The sequence below is a fragment of the Bos javanicus genome, chromosome 5 (genome assembly GCF_032452875.1).
Source record: "Bos javanicus breed banteng chromosome 5, ARS-OSU_banteng_1.0, whole genome shotgun sequence".
NCBI classification, from domain to species: domain Eukaryota; kingdom Metazoa; phylum Chordata; class Mammalia; order Artiodactyla; family Bovidae; genus Bos; species Bos javanicus.
In genome coordinates, this window is record NC_083872.1 from 77,587,407 (window position 1) to 77,613,229 (window position 25,823).

General features: G+C 37.6%; 1 protein-coding gene and 1 long non-coding RNA gene across 2 annotated transcripts in view; one reads left to right on the forward strand and one right to left on the reverse strand.

The window, feature by feature from the left end:
- PKP2 (plakophilin 2) overlaps positions 1-25,823 on the forward strand; it is an 80,181-nt gene that overhangs the window by 31,614 nt on the left and 22,744 nt on the right. Inside the window, exons 5-6 of the mRNA XM_061417421.1 lie at positions 8,386-8,593; positions 17,511-17,688. Of these exons, the coding sequence (XP_061273405.1) occupies positions 8,386-8,593; positions 17,511-17,688 (386 nt within the window). The remainder of the gene's footprint in view (positions 1-8,385; positions 8,594-17,510; positions 17,689-25,823) is intronic.
- On the reverse strand, positions 2,706-25,680 carry LOC133247944 (uncharacterized). Its single transcript, XR_009736569.1, has 2 exons — positions 25,445-25,680; positions 2,706-2,928 (listed from the first exon to the last, which is right to left on the reverse strand). It is a non-coding gene; the product is annotated as an uncharacterized LOC133247944 (long non-coding RNA).

The window sequence follows — 25,823 nt, forward strand, 5'->3', positions numbered from 1 at the left end:
AGAGTTTTGCCAAGAGAACGCACTGGTCATAGCAAATACCCTCTTCCAACAACACAAGAGAAGACTCCACACATGGACATCACCAGATGGTCAGCACCAAAATCACAATGACTATATTCTTTGCAGCCAAAGAAGGAGAAGCTCTATACAGTCAGCAAAAACAAGACCGGGAGCTGACTATGGCTCAGATCATGAACTCCTTATTGCCAAGTTCAGACTTAATTTGAATAAAGTAGGGAAAACCACTAGACCATTCTTGTGGTTTGGAGTTCATTAAACTTCTCAAAATTGTGGATTTCTACTTTTCATCAAATTTTGAAATTTTATTTAGGAAATCTTCTGTCCTGCCTTTGAGAACTGCCATTACATATATTACATATATATTAGGCTGCTTGAAGTTGTACCACAGTTCATGTGTACTCTGTTTTTCTTTTTTAGTTGTTTTTCCTGTATGTTTCTTTTTGGGTAAATTCAGTTTCTATGCTTTAAATTTACTGACCTTTTCTTCTGCATTGTTGAATATGCCATTATTTCATTCAGTGTACTTTTTATTTTGTAAATTATAGTTTTCATATCTAGAAGTCCAATTTTAGTCTTTTTTTATATCTTCTGTGTCTATACTTAACATGTTTCTCAACATATGCAAGACAGTTAAAATAGCTCTTTGACTAACCTTGTCTATCTGGCTGGCTGGTGAGAATACGCACCGTTCACAGGCCTTTGTGAGCCTGAGAAGCAGTAACTTTATTTAGGCAGTTACTTGCCTGGCCTCAGGCAGTTTCCTCACAAAGATAAAACTGGTAAATACTCTGCTGAATACTAAATGGGGACCCTCTGCAGATCTCAGGAGTTCTCCTTCTGTGCAATCCTTTTCTTACTAGTACTCGTCCTTCCTTGTTCTTGTATTCATCACTCTTCCTTCTCAGCTCTGCTTGCTGAATTCCACCTAAGACTTCCCTTACAACGCCACAGCCTGGGGTCTCTCAAGACTGTGGTCTGAGGCAGCACTAGTGCTCTCCTTCCTTGTTCGCCGTCTCCTAGGGATCAGTGTCCATCACTGCCTCATGTCCAGCTATTGAAACAATTATATATTTTGTCTGGTTTTTAAAACCATTTAAGTGATAGGTAAATCCAGTCCTCATTACTGGTGAATCATTTTTAATTTTGACAAATAACTTGCTATAAATCTTCCCCTAAATTATACAAATGTACCCTCCCACCAACATGGTGTCCAAGTGCCTATTTACATGCACCATTATCACAAGATATGATTCTTCTTCGTTCATTTTTGCTAATCTGATAAGCAGAAAGAAAGGTATTTCTTTATATTATAAATTTTCCTCTTTTTGAAATCAAGACAATCACTGATCAGGTTATCAGAATTACAGAGAAAATCCTTTAAAAAAATTATAAACACACAGAGTTTGTCATTGTTTTTCATATATAAACTATGCCCATTATGTTTCATTTGCCATTTTTAGATTTTTTGGAGTAAAATGAGAACCTAATGGCCCTAATTCATTGGAGTTCATATCCTTCTAGATTCTTATATTTTTACCTAGCCTTTTAGGTTAATTTCTTCCAGTTACAACCAATTACAGATCTTTTCAAAGCTCTTCACCTTTATCTAGTCTTTCTAAAGCATTCAAATTAGCTTTCAGAGAGACAGAGCTTTTTCAGAATAGGTAAATAAATTACATAATTACAGTAACAAGTACAGTTGGCATAAATGCATTGGGTAACATACCTAATTTGCTCTTGGTAAACAGAATAAATAAGAGTCCAAAGGCCAACATATACTAACCTGCCAGTTTGACAGTACTCAAAATCTGGATTTCACAGAGGAGAAAGAGCATGTGATTAATCCTACAGATTGGGTAGTAAGTCAGAGCTTCCACTGTTTTTTTTTCTCCACTTGCATGTCATTAATTATTCATGAAGATGAGCACCTTTTATATTTTTTGACTTCGTATTTATTCAGTCGATTGTCATTGTTTAACTTGCGTTATTTTTCTAAGACGTTTGCCTGTTTCTTAATGAGTTGTAAGAGTTCTTTATTATGCACATTAGCCCATTGCTACCTATGTGACAATGTTGTTTCCTGACTTTTCTTATGATATCTTTCATTATGCATGATTTTAAATTCTTATGAAGTAAATTTGTCAGTCTTTTTCTTCATGATATCTATTATGTATTGTTTCAAAAGATCTATTCCATATATTTTTACTTTTAAAAGTTATATAAGTCTTGGGTATTTCTCACTGACCCTTTGTCTATGTTTATTCCATGGAAAAAAATAAGGATTGTTTTAAAAAAATAGTATACTTAGTAATAAACCCTCTTTATACACAAATCTTTTTTTATTCCCAATTTTTAAAACTGAGCAATTTTATACATGCTTTCATTTTATAATGTGGGATTACATGAAATATTCTCTTGTTACCCAAGTTGGGCTAGATTTCCACTCTCTTAAACTACTAACTTGACTATAAATATCATTCTGCTTACATGTAAGATTAAACCTGTGCTTTCCTTCTTAGCTCTTATTCAGTGCGATAAAGCTAAAACAAAGACAGGTTTTGAGAATAATGAAACATGAAAACTATATGAAACCTAAACACATACATGCTTGATAGGAAATCTAACAATTGTGACAATATAACCCAAGGGCATTCACAAAACCCCATTAATATTAAGAATGATAATATAGTTTTTTAAATGTATTTACTAAAAACAACAACAATTTGGATATAAAGGTCAATATTTTAAATTAAAAACTTTTAAGACCACTGACAACTTTTCAGTTATTATTTTATATAAGTTTCAGCATTTAACACCATCAATTCCTCATTCCTTTTTGAAACTTTCTTCTTTTGGCCCAGAGTCTCCTGGCTCTTTTTCCATCTCTCTGGCTCCTTCAGGTTTCCTCTATTTAAAAAAAAAAAAAAAATTATCCTCAACCTGTACCTTAAATGTTTATGTTTATTAGATGCTTTCCTGGGGCTTTTCTTATTTGACACCATCTCCTGACCGACCTCATCCACTCCTCTGACTTCCACTAATGTGATCTCAGTGCTAACGACTCACAGCATCTCCAGTCTTTCCCCAGGTTCCAAACCACATGTCTATTTCCTAGGCATCCTGCTGTACTCAATACCAGCTCATCTAAAAAAGAACACATCGTCTTTGCTGCATTTTCTCAACTTCCCAGTCCTCCTTCTAAACTTGTTCTTTCTGCTGAGTTGAGATGTTCAAGCATTGACTCTCAAGAGTAGCTAGGGGCTGAGTCTGAATCCCAGTACCCTAATTACCTATACTTTACCAGTCTCAACCTCAGCTTTCCTACCTATAAACTGAAAATAATAGCCCTACTACTGAGTTGTTGTGAGAATGCAGTTAGATAATCATATAACACTTGCCCTGAAATAATAGCTCTCTCCTCTCTGAGTGGTAATTCACTCAGGTAGTTTGATACCAAAATATGGACAGACTTTGAACCTTCTTTTTTCCTTACCTCTCATACTCATGCAGTCTTCAGGTCCTGTTAATGCTGCTTACACATGTCTGGAATCTACCTACACTTTCTCTCCCTTTTCGGTGCCACCATGCTGATCCCTGTCACCATCATCTTTGTTAATACAGCTGACTCCTAATTAACCTCTCTGCCTCCATTCTTATCCACACCTAAGCCCAGCCTCTTCATAGCATCCAGGAGACCTTTCCAATATCTGTCCTGCTTGCCTATACTATAAAGAACAAATCCCATAGTTTATTCTGTAAGACCCTTCTTAGGCTGGTTTTATTTCCATGCCTACTTCAAATCTCATCACTGAAGCAGTGACTGCCATAACTCTTTTGCAAAATCTTTTTATAAGTTTATTATAAGAAATTTGAGAAATTAAAAAAGAAAAAATGTTTTAGAAGGAAATTAAGAAAGAAAAAAACCCACAGTCCATCTATTGTTATTATTTTGGTTTTACTCTCTAATTTTTTAATGCATGCATATACATAGCTGTCATCAAATTGAATATGTAGCTTTTTTATGAGAATTTTTTGTTTTGTTTTTTAAAAGCATGCATAAATACATGCTTGCTATTCAAAAAAAAATACAAAGTAGAAATCCCCATTCATACATTATAATCCCACCATTTCTCCCAAACTCCCTAGTCACATTCCCTTCCTTGTATCTGTGAGCAGAAATGCATAGGTATTCAACTTTTTTTCAGCAACATTGCATGAATCATTTTCTTATAACATTAAAGATATTTTTTAAACAGAATTCCCTAGCGGTCCAGTAGTTTGGATGCCATGCTTCCACTTCAGGGACATGGGTTCGATTCCTGGCCGGGGAACTAAGATCTCACATGCCACTGCATGGCAAAATATATATTTTTTTATCGGTGGCATAGTCATCATAATAGTAGTAACTACTATATGTTGAGAACTACTGTGGGCCTAGCACACAATTGCCAATCTTATATAATCCCATTTAACTGATGAGGGAACTATATGACCAATAAAATCCTTGTCAGTTCAGGCATTGCTCTGCCTCTTCTGTGGATACCTCAGTATATGAATATGTGACAGTTAACTATTAGCCAGTCTTCCCCCATCATTGGACTTTTATGGTTTCTTACTTCTTGGTATTATAAATAATGTAGTTACTATTATCATGTTAATCTGTATCTGCATTTCAAATTATTTCCTAATGAAGTTTACTAAAAGTGAGTATGTTTGAAGTTTTTAACACATATAGACAATTGCCTTCCTGAAAGGTTATGCCAGTTTACAAGGAGTGATTAATTGTAATGAGAGGGAAAGAAAGAGTGGCACTTTGCGGAGGGAGGTAATATTTGAGCTGGTTATGCAGGATAAGTGGGACTTCGCCAACAGAAAGGCAGAATGGCAGAGCATTTCAGACAGGAAAGGAATTGAGAGTGAAGGCACCAGGGCATGAGGAAGCCCTTATGCCAAGAGAATTTGTCTGTTCCCTCTACTTATTTGCTATCAGAAACCCTCATCATTTAAGTCTTTAAGAGTTTTCAGGGAAGAGAATCAGAATAATCAAGGAGAAAGTTAAAATTCTAGTATGCAATTCTGCCCTTTCATATATTTAGAAACCATTTCAAATGAAGTTTTTTTTGAAGTTCTGAAATGTTCGTGTAATTCTGTTTTTTTTTTTTCCTTTCCCCAAAGTATTTTTTCCCCCCTGAGGATACAGTGTAAAATAAACATATGCAACTTCTCTGGTCCTGCCTGTTTCCCTGAATTCAAAGGGGCAGGAACAGTGCATTTAACATTGGACCTAACGTGTATAGAGCTTCCCAGGTGGCTCAGCAATAAAGAATTCACCTGCCAAGCAGGAGTCATGGGTTCAATTCCTGGGTTGGGAAGATACCCTGGAGAAGGAAATGGCAATTAATACTGGAGTGGTATTAATTGCCTAGGAATTCTTGCCTAGGAAATCCCATGGAAGAGGAGTCTGATGGGCTGCAGTTCATGGGTTCACATAGAGTCAAACACAACTTAGCAACTAAACAACAACAACAACAAATGTGTATAGGAGTCATGACCAGCTGTCCAAGTTATAGGCAATACACAGAATGTCATCAGCTTCTTGCACTTGATATGACTTATATTCATTTAATTGATAAAATGGGTAAAAATAGCTAAAATCTATTTTTAAATGTGAGGTAGGTGCCAAACACTAGGGAGGCACATTCTCCAGTGAGCAAAGCTGTAGCTGGATTTCAGCATTTATCCAAGTATGGTGTGTCTGAAGTTTCTTCTTTCTAGACTGGAGCAAGTGCTGAAAGCCAAGGGGATAAAGGTGACAGGGTAATGGAATGGGCCAGAGGGATGTGAGCAGAAGCCAGCCATTCATGCCACCCGGACAAGGCAGTGGAGGTTTCTACTAGCCACTTCTGACCCATGCTATCATCACAGGTAGAAATGAAATTGGGCCAGTAAGCCATTTCACATCATATTTTGAAGAAGACAACTGGTAAGTTATAAATTAAGAAATGAAATATCTCCATAGTCAATCTACCATTTAAGGAGTTTATAGAATAGGAATTCAGCCATCATAAAAACTATTGACAGAATTAGGGAAACACAAGAGTTATCGGCTGTTTTCAAGTAAGTTTTGCCTTTCTGCTTTTGAAATAGATGATCAAATAGATGATCTGCTGGTCCAGATCTAATTGATAGCTATCATTAGCATTTTCTTACAAACACATTAGAATGATTTTAGACATAACCCAACAAAATTGCTGTAGCCAGTCTCCCAAGTTGACTATTCCCTCGGAAGGGAGTCAAAAGTGGAAGTGTTCTTTATTGCCTTAAAGGGACCCAAAGAGTACTAGCCTTTTAAGGTTCTTGCAACCTATTGCTTAGATAATGTATATGTTAATATATAAAATTTTTAATACTATGCCAATACATCCTAATGATAGACATAGGAGGAAGAGTTGTTATTTTTTGTTTTATTATTGTGGTTATTATTTTTACTAGATTATCTCACAGCCTTGACTTTTATTCCTGACTTGCTAATCTCTCCCCAGTCGTGACAAAGGAAGATGTAAGACTGGAAGACAGTGTCTTAAATTCTGTTTATCTGCCTATCAGATACATAGAAAATGTGAAATGCGCCACCAAGCCAAGTGTGCAGGTCTCTCCTGTTTGGAAACGGTTGTGCAGTCAGGACATCATTCATAAAGTGATGAAATTTATCCTAAGGGGAAATGTATTCACAGCAACTTAATTCCTATAAATTTCTGCATTAAGACAGTAAAAATGACTGAGATCCTTACCAAAAGGTCTTACCAACTAAAAAGTTTTAATCAGATGCTAGTGGAAGCCTCTGAGAAAGCAAGCCCTCAGTCTGTAACTTAACATTTCTCTTCAGCAATACTGCATCCACCTCCTGATTTCTTTCAATGTTTGTAGCCTAAAACACAAAGTCACCCTGTTCAGAATGTCATTATTTGGCCTCTTCTTAAACAGCCTTAGGTTTCAGAATCAAAGCCATCATTTTTTCTTTTTCCTAGTTCTTACCCTCAGGTTCCTTCTCCAATAGCATGCCCTTTCTTGCATATTTGTATAGAAGAAATATTTTTTAAATAGCATATTAAAAATTACAAAGTTATGTTATTTACTTAAAATGCTTGCATAACTTATTTAAATGTTTTTAAATAGCCAAAACAATTGATTATAAAAATAGCTTGCATTCTTCTAATTATAAAATAAATGTCATGGGAATGTAATGTACAGCATGATAACAATAGAAAGTTGCTAAGAAAATAGATCTTAAGAGTTCTTATCAAAAGAAAAACATTTGTAACTCTGTGTGGTGAAAGTGAAAGTTGCTTAGTCCTGTTTGTCTCTTTGCAACCCCATCGACTGTGTAGCCTGCCAGGCTTCTCTGTCCATGGAATTCTCCGGGCCAGAATACTGGAGTTCCCTTCTCCAGGAGATCTTCCCAACCCAGGTATTGAACCCAGATCTTCCGCATTGCAGGTGGATTCTTTAACAATTGAGCCATCAGGGAAGTCCAATTATGTGTGGTGGTAATAGACTTATTATATACAGATATTGAATCATTATGTTCTACACCTGAAACTAACATAAATGTTATGTCATTTATATCTCAAAAAAAAAAAAATTGCATTTAGGGTTGGTTTGCATTGCTACTACAATGGCCATGGTAAATGAAAAATGAATTTTTATTTCTACTACTGATGGAGGTGATTTCCATTGTATATATTGACTGTATAGCTCTGTCCTGGAAAACAAATTCATGTAATATGGTATTCTTCCATAAAACCTTCTCTACTTCTTGGATTCCTAGTTCTCTTCATCTTTATTGTGATTAAGGCTTTTCTGTCCCCTTAATTGGGCTTCCCAGGTGGCTCAGTGGTAAAGAATCTGCATACAATACAGGAGGCTCAGGTTCAGTCCCAGGGTCAGGAAGATCCCCTGGAGAAGGAAATGGCAACCCACTCTAGAATTCTTGCCTAGAAAATCCCTTGGACAGAGGACCCTGGTGGGCTATAGTCCCACGGGGTCCCAAAAGAGTTAGACATGACTGCCTAAACAGCAACAACATCCACTTAACTATCATTTATTCACCCTTTATTACTTAACTTTGCCCTTCACTTTTCTTATGGGTTTCAGTCTTCACAGATTTATCCTGAGCCCTTGATGAGAGTTACTGCCTTAGAGCTGGGGTGTGTTGTACACTGGAGTGTCAGGTTGCACCACACATTAATTGGTGGTAGTTATCAGCAAATTCAATGAACTTCATCTGTTCATTCATATTACATTGAATATCTTTACTATCAAATAAAAATTAAAAAGTATCTGAAATATGCATCTACTTCCCAGGTTTATCAGCTTCATGGCATCCCCAAGCTTCTACAGCTCCTAAAAGTTCAGAATGAAGATATCCAGCGAGCCGTGTGTGGGGCCTTGAGAAACTTGGTGTTTGAAGATAATGACAATAAATTGGAGGTAGCTGAACTCAGTGGAGTGCCTCGGCTGCTCCAGGTGTTAAAGCAAACCAGAGACTTGGAGACTAAGAAGCAAATAACAGGTAATGCTTACTATTAACAGGGGTAGCATAGTGCACCCCAACCAGATGTGTTAATGTTATTTGTTTTTCTGATGTTTCCTGAAGCAAATGACGGATGGGCTCATTGTTATCTGTGAGATGGCTTTTAAGGAACATTATTACTGCTGGCTTAGACCCCAGATTCAAGTCAAGTCTGAATTCCTTTTTTTCTAAAGGGGAAATTTTTCTGGAGCTTTTGGTTAATATTTTTAATTAAAAATTCTATGCACCTTTTATCACCTGGACCCCTGTCAATACCAGCTTCGTAACTTCCCTGTCCCTTGACCTCCTAAAAAGAAAACATGACTAGATATGTTTTTCAGTTCTCCATTTCATATTTCTATTTAAATACTGATTTGGAAAAATAAATATCTCTTTTCTGTGTGTGGGTTGGAAAACTAATCAGAAATAAAGTAATGCTTTTAATAATTCTTGAAGCATGGAAAAACGTGGCTTAATTTTGTTTAAAGGAATAGTGCATATGATAGAAAATAACTCATTGAAAATGATTCATCAGCTCTCTGCTGAAGCTCCCTGAACTCATTACAAAGAATGTAAGAAACCATTACTGAGTATAATCATCAGTAGTATTATCTTGGGGAAACTTTTAAGTATCTTCAGTGTCCTAGGTAGTAGAAATTTTTAATTTATTCTCACAAAAACCTTAGTTTTGAGCTATTTTGAGGTACTGGGTACTAAATCTCAGTTTTACAGATGAAGAAGTTAAGTCCAAAGAAGTTAACCCTTTTTAATATATGAAAGTTTTTCTTAGTGATATAGTTGACAGTGTTCATACTTATCTAAAAGAGGTGCTCCATAAGTATTGTTTAGATTGAACTGAATATCTGTTGCACTTCGGCTATCTTTTATTATACAACAGTTGTCTTTTTTCCTATAAAAATGTTGTCATTATATCTTCTCTACCCATTTGTATCTCAAAATATCACATTTTTCTATCTTGATATAGTTTAATTTTATAAAACTACATGAAGTTTTGTAATTGTATAAAACTGTATGAAGAGTTGCAGCATATTACCCTTCTGCCAGCATGCTGTCATGTCTTATGAGAGATTTCCTTTCATATCCGTAACTTATATTAAAGTACCTCAGAAATTAAGAGTAATCTCACTTATTCATTCATTCATTCAGCCAACATTTAGAGAGCAGCCTTCAAGTGTCAAGCAAGGCACATCACAGACTAGAGAGGTTGTGAATTTTATTTTCCATCTACTAAAGCATGAACAATTATACAGTGGTTGGCCTTAAAAGAAAAACAAAAAACAAACCTCACGTTTAGAACCTAACATTTTCTTCATTAAACTACAGTAGTGAACACAAAAGAGAATCAGATACATACACAGTCAGGACTTCATGAAGGAGATATGTTTCATTGTGGACCTTAAAAGAGGTATAGACTTTGGACTAGTGTTTTGAAAGAGAATGAAAGTTATTCCCAGCATAGTGAAAATCACTAGTAGAGCAAAGAAGCTGCTGTTCATCTAGAGGAATCTTCAGTAATAAAATGTTCAAGGTTAGGGTGCATGATAGCCAGAAAACTTAGGAGGAAGTGTTTGTAAAGGAAATAATCTGTTGTTTGTGAACGTCCTCTTCTTTTGTGTAGGAAGAAGGAAACTAAGAACAGAGAATATTCTGTGGTATTGATGCCATAGAAATCATTCAGGCTTCTTTAGATAATCTACAGAGCTGATAAATGGAATTTGTACAATTCCCAGAGTTTCTAGTATAAGCCAAACATCCCTACCAGCAAGTGCTTGTTAACATATTCATTTAACTAAGTTGATACTTGAATGTTTGATACAAATCCTTCTAAATAACCGGCTTCCCTGGTGGCTCAGTTGGTAAAAAATCTGCCTGCAATGCAGGAGACCTGGGTTTGGACCCTGAGTCAGGAAAATCCCCTGGAGAAGGGAATGGCAACCCACTCCAGTGTTCTTGCCTGGAGAATTCCATGGACAGAGAAGCCTGGTAAGATACTCTCCATGGGGTCCCAAAGAGTCGGACACGGCTGAGTGAGTCACACTACTAAATAACTTCCTTTAGCTCTATTAATAGAAGTGCTAAATAAGTGCTTTGTGGGCCTCAAAAATAAATTGTTAATTTAGACACATTTATATCTTTGTTTAGAAACATAGAGTGAGTAGCCATATATATGAATCTTTTCTTGTCTGTTTTGTAAACATCTTTTTTTTTATTGAGCCTCTATTATGCGCTCAGTCATGTCTGACTTTTTGCGATCCCATGGACTGTAGCTTAGCAGATTCCTCTGTCCATAGAATTCTCCAGGCAAGAATACTGGAGTGGGTAGCCATTCCATTTGTCGAGGGAATCATTCCCAAACCAGGGATCAAACCCGAGTCTCCAGCATTATAGGCAGATTCCTTAACATCTATGCCTAGTCATAACCTTGAACTTTCTATTTTTTACCTCTGTTTTTCCTGACAGCTCCATAAGGCATGGTATTATTGACTATTTACATATGACCAGTAAGACTCAGGGGGTTACATAAGTTGCCCAACGTTACACAGCTAGCAAAACAACAAAGCCTAAATGTGAGTCCAGTATTATCTGAGTGTTTTGCTGTATCAAAGTGTCCAAAGTTGCTCCCTTTGGCAGCAATTGACTATCTCCTGGAGTTTGCTCAAAATCATCTCCATTGAATTGGTGATGCCATCCAACCATGTCATCCTCTGTTGCCCCCTTCTCCTCTTGCCTTCAATCTTTCTCAGCATCAGAATCTTTTCCAATGAGTCAGCTCTTCGAATCAGGTATTGGAGCTTCAGTTTCAACATCAGTCCTTCCAGTGAATATTCAGGGTTGATTTCCTTTAGGATTGACCAGTTTGATCTCATTGCTGTCCAAGGGGCTGTCAAGAGTCTTCTCCAGTCCTACAGGTAGAAAGCATCAATTCTTTCAGCATGCAAACTTCTTTATGGTCCAACTCTCACATCCCTACATGACTACTGCAAGAACCATAGCTTTGACTATATGGACCTTTGTCAGCAAAGTGATGTCTCTGCTTTTCAATATGCTGTCTAGGTTTGTCACAGCTTTTCTTCCAAGGAGGGAGTGTCTTTTAATTTCATGGCTGCAGTCACAATCCACAGTGATTTTGGAGCCCATGAAAATAAGTCTGTCACTGTTTCCTTTATTTCCCCCATCTATTTGCCATGAACTGATGGGACCGTGATCTTAGTTATTTAAATGTTGAGTTTTAAACCAGCTTTTTCACTCTCTTTCATCTTCATCAAGAGGCCCTTTAGTTCCTCTTCACTTTCAACCATTAGGGTGGTGCCATCTGCATATCTGAGGTTATTGATATTTTTCCCAGCAGTCTTGATTCCAGCTTGTTATTCATCCAGCCTGGCATTTTGCATAATGTACTCCGCATAGAATTTAAATAAGCAGGGTGACCATATACAACCTGGATATACTCCTTTCCCAATTGGGAACTAGTCCGTTATTCCATGTTCAGTTCTAACTGTTGCTTCTTGACCTATATACAGGTTTCTCAGGAGACAGGTAAGGTGTTCTGGTATTCCCATCTCTTGAAGAATTTTCCACAGTTTGTTGTGATCCACACAGTCAGAGGCTTTGGCATAGTCAGTAAAGCAGAAGTAGATGTTTTTCTGGAATTCTTGCTTTTTCTGTGATCCAGTGCTGCTGCTGCTGCTGCTAAGTCACTTCAGTCGTGTCCGACTCTGTGTGACCCCACAGATGGCAGCCCACTAGGCTCCTCTGTCCCTGGGATTCTCCAGGCAAGAGTACTGGAGTGGGTTGCCATTTCCTTTTCCAATGCATTAAAGTGAAAAGTGAAAATGAAATTGCTCAGTCGTGCCCGACTCTTAGCGACCCCATGGACTGCAGCCTACCAGGCTCCTCCGTCCATGGGATTTTCCAGGCAAGAGTACTGGAGTGGGGTGCCGTTCCCTTCTCTGGTGATCCAATGGATGTTGGCAATTTGATCTCTGGTTCCTCTGTCTTTTCTAAATCTAGCTTGAACATCTGGAAATTCTCAGTTCACATCCTGTTAAAAGTCTGGCTAAAGGATTTTGAGCATTACCTTACTAGCATATGAAATAAGTGCAGTTGTACAGTAGTTTGAACATTCTTTGGCATTGCCCTTCTTTGGGTTTGGAATGAAAACTGTCCTTTTCTAGTCCTGAGGCCACTGCTGAGTTTTCCAAATGTGCTGGCATATTGAGGGCAGCACTTTAACAGCATCATCTTTTAGGATTAGAAATAGCTCAGCTGATACTCCATCACCTCCAGTAGCTTTTTTGGTAGTTATGCTTCCTAAGGCCTACTTGACTTCACACTCCAGGATGTTTGGCTCTAGGTGAGATGACCGCACCATCTTGGTTATCCAGGTCATTAACACCTTTTTTGTACCGTTCTGTGTATTCTTACCACCTCTTCTTAATATCTTCTGCTTCAGTTAGGTCCTCAATATTTCTGTTCTTTATTTTGCCTGTCTTTGCATGAAATGTCCCCTTGGTGTCTCTGATTTTCTTGAAGAGATCTCTAGTCTTTCCCATTCTATTGTTTTCCTCTATTTCTTTGCATTGTGCACTTAAGAAGGCTTTCTTATCTCTCCTTGCTATTCTTTGGAGCTCTGCATTCAGTGGGGTATATCTTTCCCTTCCTCTCTTGCCTTTCACTTCTCTTCTTTTCTTAGCTTTTTGTAAATCCTCCTCAGACAACCATTTTGCCTTCTTGAATTTCTTTCTCTTGAGATTTATTTTTAAATAAATGACGTTTGTTATAATATGATATTCCTAATAAGTTTTACAAAAGTTAGGTTAAAGAAGGAATGATCCATGTAAGGGAAATTACAGAAATACATTCCTCCTGTTCTGTGATCATTTTGAAATATAAATTTGAAAAGAATCACTTCTGCTGCTCCTTGAAGATTTATTCATAAAATGTACAAGTTTTGCTATTAACATTATACAGATTTGGTTAGCTATATTTCTAGTCCTAAGGGCAATATTAATAAAACTGGGGTTTAATATCTATTAGATCCCTTTATTCAGTAACTGTATTTTGTAAATATCAGTTGGCAACAAGTTTCTCAATAATGCAGTTATCATTCTCTCACTTAAAATTGCTAATTATTCAAATTATACCCCTTACCAGAATCCTGTTCCTTTATTTTTGGCTAGAAAGAGAGCTTAGTGACAGAAAATTACAGACAGTACACCTACAATAAAGAACTGTAATAATAGAAATGAAGGCACTGTGAATAAACTGACCCAAAGTTAAAGCAAATGAAAATCTAAACCCCAAATATAATGCAGTATCAGGGAATACAGAATGTAATCATTGAAAGAGACATCTATTCAGGGTTATCTAAACCATTAATTTCCCAATGCCAAAAATGTGAATCATTTTTAAAATGGAAATTCCTAGAATCCATCCTGAGAGTCAGGCTTAGTAATTTTTATTAGGAGTATGCCTAAAAAAAACTGCAAGTGTGGCCCAAGAGTACGTGATTCTAATTTGCCACTGCTGCTGCTGCTGCTAGTCTCTTCTCATACTCTAGTTTTGAGATAAAGCACCTTGTTGATATTTTCATAAAAGATGAGCTCATTTTTGTTGGCTCCAGTGATAATGCTGGATCTTACAAGCAGATCTTTCTGTCTTCTTCAAAGTTCTTTTAGAAGTTTATGCTTTCACTGAGCCAAAATCTCCTTTCTCAGAATTTCCACTCATTGCTCTGGTTTTGCCTCCTGTAACCACAGAAAATGATATGTAGTTGTTAAATAATGCATTTTTTTTTAGTTACTAGAGAGCCTGCGTTCTTATGTGGATTAGATGCTTTTCGCTTTGGGTTGGGCTTCCCTTGTGGCTCAGCTGGTAAAGAATCTGCCTGCAATGCAGGAGACCTGGGTTTGATACCTGGGTTGGGAAGATCCCCTGGAGAACAGACCGGCTACCCACTCCAGTATTCTGGCCTGAAGAATTCCATGGACTGTATAGTCCATGGGGTCGCAAAGAATCAGACACAACTGAGCTTTGGGTTAATTTTCCTACTAATAACTTAATTTTTAAAAATTTATAAGAACTTTGTATATTAATGGTATTTAACCTTTGTCCTGTATTGTCATATACCTTTTCCCAATTGGTAATTGGTCATTTACTGATTTTGTATGTATGTGTGTGTTATGGTGTGTGCAAGGATGTACAATCCTGAATCTCTAGTGAACATTTAAGCTCTTTCCTAGCTTTGTATCATACAGAAATTTGGCAAGCATGACATTTCTGTATAATATCTTACATTAAAAATTCAAAAATTATACTGAAATTCCCCAAACGATATACTTCTCTAGTAATAATATAGCATGCCAAACTACAAAGGACATTGACTGTTGGAAGAAAATTCCATTCCCTTTGTTCAAATTAATCCTCTCTGGTTTTTATTGTAAAGTGTACTTTTCCTTTGAGTGCTCTGTGTGGTCCTTTTTAAAAAGAGGAAATGCCATTATGCTTCACATTTTTAAGCTTCTGGCAGGCAGAGACTGTTAATTTATTTGCTTATTTAGAACAGGAAGCTTTTATTTTCTTTTCTCTCTTTTCTCTTCAGCTTTCTTTTGCAGCTTAGTAACCAAAACTCAACCTCAGACCTGCCCTTCAGTTGTTTTCAGCCACCTTAGTTTTCTGGAATTTTATTCTGTCTCTCCCTTTCCAGGGCCTCTTAATATGAGGTGTGACCAATGAAGTCATTGTGTTGCAAAGCCTGTGGCTGAGTGACACTGCTAACCCCAAATGCCAGTTTGATCAGGAAAAGACCTCATCAGCCAGAATTCTAGTCCTCATGAAACACTAGACCCCGTATTGCTTTGTCTAATGGAAGCTAGGTGTAAGCTGTGGTGGATATTTGGTGATTTAAATTAAAAATTAGTTACTTGTACACAGCTAAAGTAAACTGTTTGGAGAAGGCAATGGCACCCCACTCCAGTACTCTTGCCTGGCAAATCCCATGGACAGAGGAGCCTGGTAGGCTGCAGTCCATGGGGTCGCTGAGGGTCGGACACGACTGAGCGACTTCACTTTCACTTTTCACTTTCATGCATTGGAGAAGGAAATGGCAACCCACTCCAGTGTTCTTGCCTGGAGAATCCCAGGGACCGGAGAGCCTGGTGGGCTGCTGTCTATGGGGTCGCACAGAGTCAGACACGACTGAAGCGACTTAGCAGCAGCAAAGTAAACTGTTTAAGGCCCAAAAGACTACATCAGGCCTAGAATGCTCTAATTGAATGGCCAGATACAAGTATGGTTGATTAACTACTAAGCTTTAATCACAAGCTAGTATTTCTGTAATTGATATCAGGGGAGGTAATATCACCACATAATTTAGCTGAGACCACCATGTTTGCTTTATTCATAAAGTGGCTGCCCTGTATGTCTGTGCTTCCTCTGTTCTTCATGCAGACAAAGCAATAAATTTAAGAAGTCAAAATTACTGACTGGGCAGTGGGGCATGAATAGGAAGAAAATTCTCTTTCTGTCCCTTCTCTCTTTCTGCTTTCTTGGATGATAGTGAGTTATAGTAATTTACTGAAGAATGAAAGATGGCACAGGAACTTGACACCTGCTGGGAGTCACTGGAATAGCAAGCAGTAGGTATATAGTCCTTCCACTGAATCAGAGGTATTTGAGCACCAAATTTGTGAGAAAAACAAATCCTAAATGTAAATGCATGCAACTTTGTATTGTCTCTCAATACCCAGCTTCAGTCCCTGTGGATGTCCCTGGAAGTACAGTATTCTGTTATCTTAATTTCTTCCTGAGTTGGCTGATACGGCCTTTCTTTTTAATTGGAGGTTGAGGGGATTCAAGAGGTCAGGAAAGTTAAGTGAGTAAATGTGGTACCAGTCTTAGACCAATGCTTAGCCCCTGCAAGTTGGCAAGTAGAGTAAATACTCTTATCTCTCCTTCTCTGCTAAACTCTAATATAAGATGAGGTAGCACTAGCATCAGAGAAGGAAATGGCAACCCACTCCAGTATTCTTGCCTAGAGAATCCCGTGGACAAGAGAGCCTGTGGGCTGCTGTCCACGGGGTCACACAAGTCGGACACAACCGAAGGGACTTAGCATGCATGCATGCATTGGAAAAGGAAATGGCAACCCACTCCAGTATTCTTGCCTAGTGAATCCCAGGGACAAAGGAACCTGGTGGGCTGCCGTCTATGGGGTCACACAGAGTCGGACACAACTGAAGCGACTTAGCAGCAGCAGCAGAGCTAGCATAAGTTCTGGGAGGACATAAAGTTTACCATTGGGTAGGAGTTAATAAATATTCATTGGTGATATTGATCGGCCTACTCTTGACAGGCATAGGCAAAGGCTTTCTACAGGCTTTTCCTGCTGTTATCGGAAAGCGAATGTCAGGTGGGAGTTGTGGGTAGTAGGGAAGCAGGAGGCAGGCAGAGATATTCTTAGATATGTATCTAAGGGAGAAAAATATGAGTCTTAAAATGTTGAACTCTTAATTATAGTAGGATCGTTTCAAGCTTTCCTGTTGATGAGCCCAAAATTTATTATCCTAATGAGGTCAGCTTTGTGGTAGGATCTTTTAAGAGAATAGTACTAACAATTTTTGGCATTCATTTATGTTCTTGATTAATTTAAATATGTAGTTTCACATTGTAATTTCTCTTTGTTTTATATATATTTTAATTTTTCTTATGGGATAGCTTCCATTGGCATCTAATGATGTCTAAACCAGTTCTTTCCCTTGTGAAAAGGACCATCTCCCCCACCTTGTTTTTTTTTGTAACCAGCCATGGATCTAAGGGTGATGGTCTTAATTGACCTTTTCAGCAGTCATTTTGACCTAGCCCTGCACTGTTTTGATGGTACTCTTTACTTTTCTAGGTTTGCTGTGGAATTTATCCTCTAATGACAAACTTAAGAATCTCATGATAACAGAAGCCTTGCTTATCCTCACTGAGAATATCATCATCCCCTTTTCGGGATGGCCAGAAGGAGACTACCCGAAAGCAAATGGTTTGCTTGATTTTGATATATTCTACAATGTCACAGGATGCCTAAGGTAACGCCAGTCTACATCTCCGTCAACATTTTCTCTGTTGACTCTAAATACTGCATCCAGATCTGTCTTAAACTCTACCCAATTACCTGGAAATACAGTTAAAAATTATAAAGATCACTCTTAAGTACTAGAAGCACAATATAGAAAAGAGTACTGTTTTTCCTGATATGTTTGATTCCCAAAGCTACCCACAGTAGCTCAGGAAAGAGAGCATATCATTTCCGATAGGTAAACTGGAAATCCAATCTGAACACCTACAAGTCCGTGCAGACTGGAATTCCCTATCTCACAGGATTTAAGTCAGGCTGCATGCTATTTTTCAGTTGACAAAAATATAATTTAATGACATGGTTAAAAAAAAATAGTTTTGAACCTGGTGTTTTTAAATAGGCAACAAAACCTAAAGGGATAGATTATCTTGCCACAAGAATAGCTACAAAAGAAGTTAGTTTGATCAGCATTTCTAAATATTGGGATGAAAAAGGTGCTTGAAATGTTTTCTGCCCAGGACTGTCAGGTGCCAACTAAACCAGGAGGAAATAGAAATGCATGAGAGAAGAGGAAATGTTAGTCTTAATTCCTCTAGAAGTGTGTGTCTCAGGCTTTCTTACATATATTTGAAAATAATCATTGTCCTTTATGTCTAAAGATTAAAAGAAACCAAACAGATATGTAATCAAAATTAGGCAGCCCAGAAGAAGCTGGGATATATTTTGCCTTTTGGTCTTTTCTCTAGTTTCACAGTTCACATTTTGAGGGAATCTGTTTGGATGATAACAGAGGGAATTTATTATGGTAAGATATTTATCTTATCTCCATAATTAATCACACTGTGTGTGCATGCACACGTGCTCAGTCGTTCCCAATTCTTTGTGGCCCTGTGGACCGTAGCCTTCCAGGCTCCTCTGTCCATGGGATTTCCCAGGCAAGAGCTGTGGAGTGGGTTGCCATTTCCTCCTCCAGGGGATCCTCCCATCCTAGGAATCGAACCCACATCTCGTGTGTCTCCTGCAGTAGCAGGCAGATTCTTTACCACTAGCTCCACCTAGAAAGCCCATAATTACAGAGTAATACATATCAAATACCAGGTTTTCATGAAGAATTATGTTAGCCACTGAGAGTTTTTCAAAGATGAATGAGAAAATTCATAAGAAACCTTTAATCTAGCAGGGGATGCAGATGAGCAAATAAACTAGAATGCAATGAAATATGTTACAGCAAAATTTTCTATAGCTCTCATTGCCTTACCACGTGCAGCAGAGTTCTTAGTGTGGCAGATTAGGTTAGGACTGTTTCACTTCACTGTGTACATGGCAGGTACACAATTCAAACTTCCTTTTTTAAATCTTTTTGCTTATTTATTTTAATTAGAATATAATTGTTTTACAATGTTCTGTTAGTTTCTGCAGTATCACAATGTGAATCACCTTCACACCCCTCTAGGTCATCACAGCACCGAGCTGAGCTCCCTGTGCTATATATAGCAGCTTCCCACTAGCTGTCTGTTTCACAGATAGTGTAAATATGGCAGTGTATATGTGTCAATGCTACTCTCTCAATTCGTACCACCCTCTCCTTCCCCTACTGTGTCCACAAATCCATTCTCTACATCTGTGTCTCTATTCCTGCCCTGTAAATATGTTCATCAGTACCATTTTTCTAGATTCCATATGTATACATTAATATGTGGTATTTGTTTTTCGCTTTCTGACTTACTTCACTTTGTATGACAGACTCTAGGTTCATCCACATCCCTGCAAATGATCCAGTTTCATTCCTTTTTGTGGCTGAGTAATATTCCACTGTATATATGTACCACATCTTTTTATCCACTCATCTGTCAGTGGGCATTTAGATCGCTTCCATGTCCTGGCTATTGTAAATAGTCCTGCAGTGAACATTGGGGTACGCGTATTTTTTTCAATTATGGTTTTCTGAGGGTATATGCCTAGTAGTGGGATTGCAAGGTCATATGGTATTTTTTGTTTTTTAAGGAACCTCCATACTGTTCCCTATAATGGCTGTATCAATTTACATTCCCATCAACAGTACATGAGGGTTCCCTTTTCTCCACACCCTCTCCAGTTTGCAGAATTTTTGATGATAGCCATTCTGACCAACTTCATTGTAGTTTTGATTTGCATTTCTCAAATAATGAGCCTTGTTGAGCATCTTTCCGTGTGTTTGCTGGCCATCTGTATGTCTTCTTTGGAGAAATGTCTGTTTAAGTCTTCTACCCACTTTTTGATTTGCTTGTTTTTTTGATTTTGAGCTGCTTGAGAAGCTTTTGTATTTTGAAGATTAATGCTTTGTCAGTTGCTTTGTTTGCAGATACTTTCTCCTAATCTAAGGGTCATCTTTTCATCTTGTTTATGACTGCCTTTGCTCTGCTAAGGCGGTGGAGAAAGGATCTTGCTCAGTTTATGTCAAAGAGTATTCTGCCTGTTTTCCTCTAAGAGTTTTATGGTGTCTGGTCTTTCATTTAGGTTTTTAATCCATTTTGAGTTTATTTTTGGTATGGTATTAGGAAGTGTTATAACTTCATTCTTTTACATGTAGCTGTCCAGTTTTCCCAGCACCATTTATTGAAGATGCTGTCTTTTCTCCATTGTATATTCTTGCCTCCTTTGTTAAAGATAAGGTGACCATAGGTGTGTGGGTTTATCTCTGGGCTTTATCGTATTCCATTGATCTGTATTTCTGCTTTTTTGCCAGTATCATGCTATCTTGATCACTGTAGCTTTGTAGTATAGTCTGAAGTCAGGGAGTGTGATTCCTCTAGCTCCATTTTTCTTTCTCAAGATTACTTTGGCTATTCGGGGTCTCTTGTGTTTCATTGTTAAAAAAAAGTTTTCTAGTTCTGTGAAAAATGCCATTGGTAATTTTATAGGGATTGCATTAAGTCTGTAGATTGCTTTGGGTAGTATAGTCATTTTCATAATATTGATTCTTCAAATCCAAGAACATGATATATCTCTCCATCTGTTTATCAGTATCTTATAGTTTTCTCCATACACATCTTTTGTCTCCTTAGCTAGGTTTTATTCCTAGGTATTCTATTCTTTTTGTTGCATTGATGAACAGGATTGTTTCCTTAGTTTCTCCTTCTGATTTTTCATTGTTAGTTTATAGAAATGCAAGGGATTTCTGTGTAATAATTTTGTATCCTATGACTTTACTAAATCCATTGATTAGCTATAGTAGTTTTCTGATGGCATCTTTAGGATTTCTATGTGTAGTATCACGTCATCTGCGAAAGTGACCATTTTACTTCTTTTCCAATCTGGATTCCTTATATTTCTTTTTCTTCTCTGATTGTCATGGCTGGGACTTCCAAGCTTCCTTAAACCAAGTGATTCGTGTGGCTGAGATGTTAACAGTCACTTGTGGAAGTGAAAGAAGTACACCAGGAGCCATGGCCTCAAGGACTGGGACAGAAATTCAGCATCCCTAGGACTCAATCTCCTGTTGACAGGCATACCTCAGATATATTGTAAATTCGGTTCCACACCCCTGCAATAAAGTGAATATTGCAATGAAGCAAGTCACACAAATTTTTTTGTTTCCCAAGTGCATATATAAGTATGTTTATATTATACTGCTACTGCTACGTCGCTTCAGTCGTGTCCGACTCTGTGCAACCCCAGAGACGGCAGCCCACCAGGCTCCCTCGTCCCTGGGATTCTCCAGGCAAGAACACTGGAGTGGGTTGCCATCTCCTTCTCCAATGCATGAAAGTGAAAAGTGAAAGTGAAGTCGCTCAGTCGTGTCCAACTCTTAGCAACTCCATGGACTGCAGCCTACCAGGCTCTTCGATCCATGGAATTTTCCAGGCGAGAGTACTACTGGGACGTCCCTGGCATTCCAGTGGTTAAGACTCATGCTCCCAAAGCAGAGGGCCCAGGTTCAATCCCTGGTTGGGGAACTAAGATCCCACGTGCTACACATGGCATAAAATAAATAAAGATTAAAAGAAATATTTAATTACTAAAAATGCTAACCATCATCTAACAACACAGAGTTGCCACAAACCTTCAATTTGTTAAAAAATACTTGTAATGTCTATAAAACTCAATAAAGCAAAGCACAATAAAACAGGATATGTCTGTACATACCATCTCTGCTTACTCTTCTTTGAAGACTACTGGGCTCATTGTCTAAAAATGCAAACAAGCCTTCTCCACATAGCAGATCCCTAAACCACAGGCCACCCAACAGAAAAAGTACACTTCTTTCTTCAAATGTCAGTCTCAGGGAAGGTTTAACCCTGGCCCTGCTTCTGAAAAGTGCATATCATTTGAGCCTCTGTCCCCTGGATTGGACAGACCTGAATCAGATACTTGCTTCATGGCAACGATGACAACAAGGTTTGTTAAAGTAGCAAGAGGGAAGGGAACACTTGCTGGGAAAATAAAGCAAAAATAGAAGACACCTTCCTCAGTTACAGCATATGCAACCTTTCTGGGTCTGTCTACAAACTTCTTTAAAGTCTTACTTCATGTTTTTCCAAACATACATCAAAGTACGAGCAAACTACAAAATACTTGCTTTCCTTAGATATTATAGGTAATTTCATATAGTCAAGGCTTTGTTCAATTTTATTTCCTGGGAAACATTTTCCATTATCTATTTATAATGGATAAATAAATATAAATAAAATATATAAAATAAATAAATAAATATAAATAAAAAACATTTCCATTAAATACTTCCCATTAAATGCTCCTAATCATCTAACACTAAAGATAGAGTTCATCTTTTCTATAAAACATTTTTGTGCCTCCTCAGACAAACACCATTACTTGTTTTTAAGAATTCAAATGGGAATTTTTACAGGTAAATCACCTGTGTACAGATTTTGCATCCATTACTGTTTTTATTGGAAGTTATTTACATACCTTTTTTTTATTAGATTGTGAACTCTTAAGAGCTAAGCCTATGCATTGTTTTAATCTCTAATTCCTAGCACCTAGCAAGGTTTCTGACACATAGTAAGCAAGTGAAAAGTATTTGAGTGAAATGGGTAAATGAATGAATGAGCAAATTAAAATCCATCATAAGTTAGGTGGATAATCAAGCCTGGCAAGGTATCAAATTTGTAATGGAAAGTAATGAAACAGAAGTTAGAAACATTAGCTAAGGCCAGACTGGGGGCATTATAAAACATGCTAATGAGTTGATTTTTTTTCTTCTGTAAGCAAAATTTATAATGTGGGGAGAATAGAAATTAAGTTCTGTGTGACGTAGAAAAATTATAATATCAAAATGAAAGGTATGTTGGGAAGGTAGAAATCTAAAGACAAAGATATTGGTTACAAATCTTCCTGTAGTCTTCTTTTATGAACAAGGAATAACAGACTTGCATGGTTTGAATGAAGCACATTTTTCAGATATATTTAATCCTAAATCTACTCCCGTCATAATGATACCATTTTAAACTGTTTGCAAAGACAATCCAAACCACTGGTTTGAACTACTTTCAGAAGCAGAATATTACACAAAGACTGGGAAATTGAGCATCATGGTATTTGCTTACTAAAATAATCTATTCTTATTTCATCTATATATCTAGTTTATAATAATAATAGCTAACATTTATTGTATATTATGTTGTAAAAACTGTTCAAAATGCTTTGTGAGAATTTCCTCAATTTATTCTCAGAGTGACCCTTGTAAAGTAGGCCTTCCCATTTTATGGATAGGGAAAGTGGAGCTGAGAGAGGTTAAGTGATTTTCACAACATCACACAGCGAGTAGGAGACAAAGCTGGAATTCGCATCCAGGAAGCCTGTCTGCAAAACCGAGCTCTTCATCTTGTCCTGGATATGCTGACATTTATCAGTGTATACAAACTGTATATACCTGTTTACAAACTGCTCTGCTGTGGATTAAGCCTCTGCCCTTTACAGTCTCGTAACCACAGAGTCAGGTATGCCAGTGTACAGTCATGTTCTGTCTTATTATGGGCATTATATCTGTGTTTCAGTAATTGTCTTTTTTAAAGAGTACTATGCAAGTAGAACCTCTGCACTGAATTTCCTATTAACAAAGAAGACCGAAAGCATATGAAGTTGGAGGTCTTTCCAAGAGAGGAGTTGGCCTCGTAGACTACTTCAGGTAGATGTCACAATGGGTATAAAAGTCAGTAAGGAGATGTAAATTAGAACCTAGGAAAAGACCTATAGGGAACCTTCAGTCAAATAGACTCGATTTCCATGAGGGTAGAGCTGTCTTGTGAATAGTTGCTTACTTCTTTTTTCTTTTTAATTTTTAAATTTGTATTGGAGTATAGTTACTTTACGATACTGTGTTATTTTCTGCTATACAGCAAAATGAATCAACTATTTATATGTATATACACACCCACTTTCTTTTTTTTGTATTTCGTTCCCGTTTAGGTCACCACAGGGCACTGAATAGAGCTCCCTGTGCTATACAGTACACTTTCATTAGTTATCTGTATTATACATGGTAGTGTAAATATGTCAAGCCCAATCTCCCAGTTCATCCTACCCCGTCTCTCCCCATTTGGTGTTCATACATTTGTTCTTTACATCTGTGCATATATTTCTGCTTTGCGAATAGGTTCATCTGTACCATTTTCTCAGATTCCACATATATGTGTTAATATACAATATTTATTTTTCTCTTTCTGACTTCATTCTGTGACAGTCTCTGGGTCCATCCATGTCTCTGCAAATTGCACCATTTCATTCCTTTTTTTGGCTGAGTAATATTCCATTGTATTATATGTGCCACATTTTCTTTATCCATTCTTCTGTTAGTGGACATATAAGTTTCTTCCATGTCCTGACTATTGTAAATAGTGCTGCAAAAAACATTGGGGTACATATATCTTTAGGAATTATGGTTTTTCTGACTCCAACTTACTCTAAAAAGATTTTGACTGGTGTTGACTAGCTCTGATAAAAATGAATCCTAACTACATAAAAAGGTCATAAATGTTAACAAATATAATTTCTACAAGTTCACTGGAGGTATTGTCTCCTCTGCTGAGTGTGGAACCAACAATGAATTAGCATCCTGAGTGTATTTTGACATTGTGGTTGACTTAGGTTAGTGTGGCTAAATTCCTTCAATCTACCTTAGAATAAAACTTCTGCATACCAGTGACTTTGTCTCTTGATTAATTTGATGATGAGATCAGTTCTGAGAGGGACCACCCAGGTCTTTATGTAGCAGTGGGTCAGAGTGAATATGCTCTGCAGGTAAAATCTTTGTTTCGTTAATGAACTTGTGACAGTGACTTCAGTTCGGCCCACCTGGAGCTGTTACCAGCTCCAATGCCGTACTGTGAGATGGCATTCACATAGGAGAACACACATGGGTTATCCTTCGAAAACTGTCAACTACACCATGTGCACGCATGCTAAGTTACTTCAGTCATGTGCGACTTTTTGCGACCCTATGGACTGTGGCATTTTTTCCTTAAACAATATGATAGCATAATGAATAGTTTAGTAAAAGAAAAATAAATTGTACATTCCAATTTGTGGTAGAGCTGTCAGAAGCAGTTGTTAGGATTTCTTCATACCTCCACATGCAGTGGCATCATGTTGCCCTCTTGAAATCAGCCATGGTAGGAATATTTACACCACAGAAATTTGCAAATGCTACAAATCAGAACTCTCCCCACTCCCCTTCCCCTGCCTCCAGGGGTCAGACAGGCACTTAAGTGGACAGGTGTAAGACTATGGGCTGCTGTCTGACTAGAAAGTGGGGGGGAAATGCTTACCCCAAAGAGAAGTAATATTCAAAGTTCTGGAAGACACTTTAAGCCAAACACAGACTCTTCTGAGGCAGCTGCTGTTAACAGTCTCATTCTTCAGTTGAAGAAATTAAGTGCCAATGACTCTTCCACAATAATAGAAGCAGTTATCAGAAATTTGAGAAAAGTAACTAATCCATGCTTCTTGGGATTTTACCACTTGGTCTGTCTTTCCTCTTGCTCTTATCCAACCCTGTCCAGTACTCGAGTGCCTGCTGTATCCAAAGCACTGTTTAAATTTCTGAAATTTCAAAGGGGAATGGGACCTATTTTTGCCCTGGAGGAACTCCAGGTTTAGTGGGGGAAAGGCACCAGAAGAGATAACCACAATCCATTTGATAAGAAG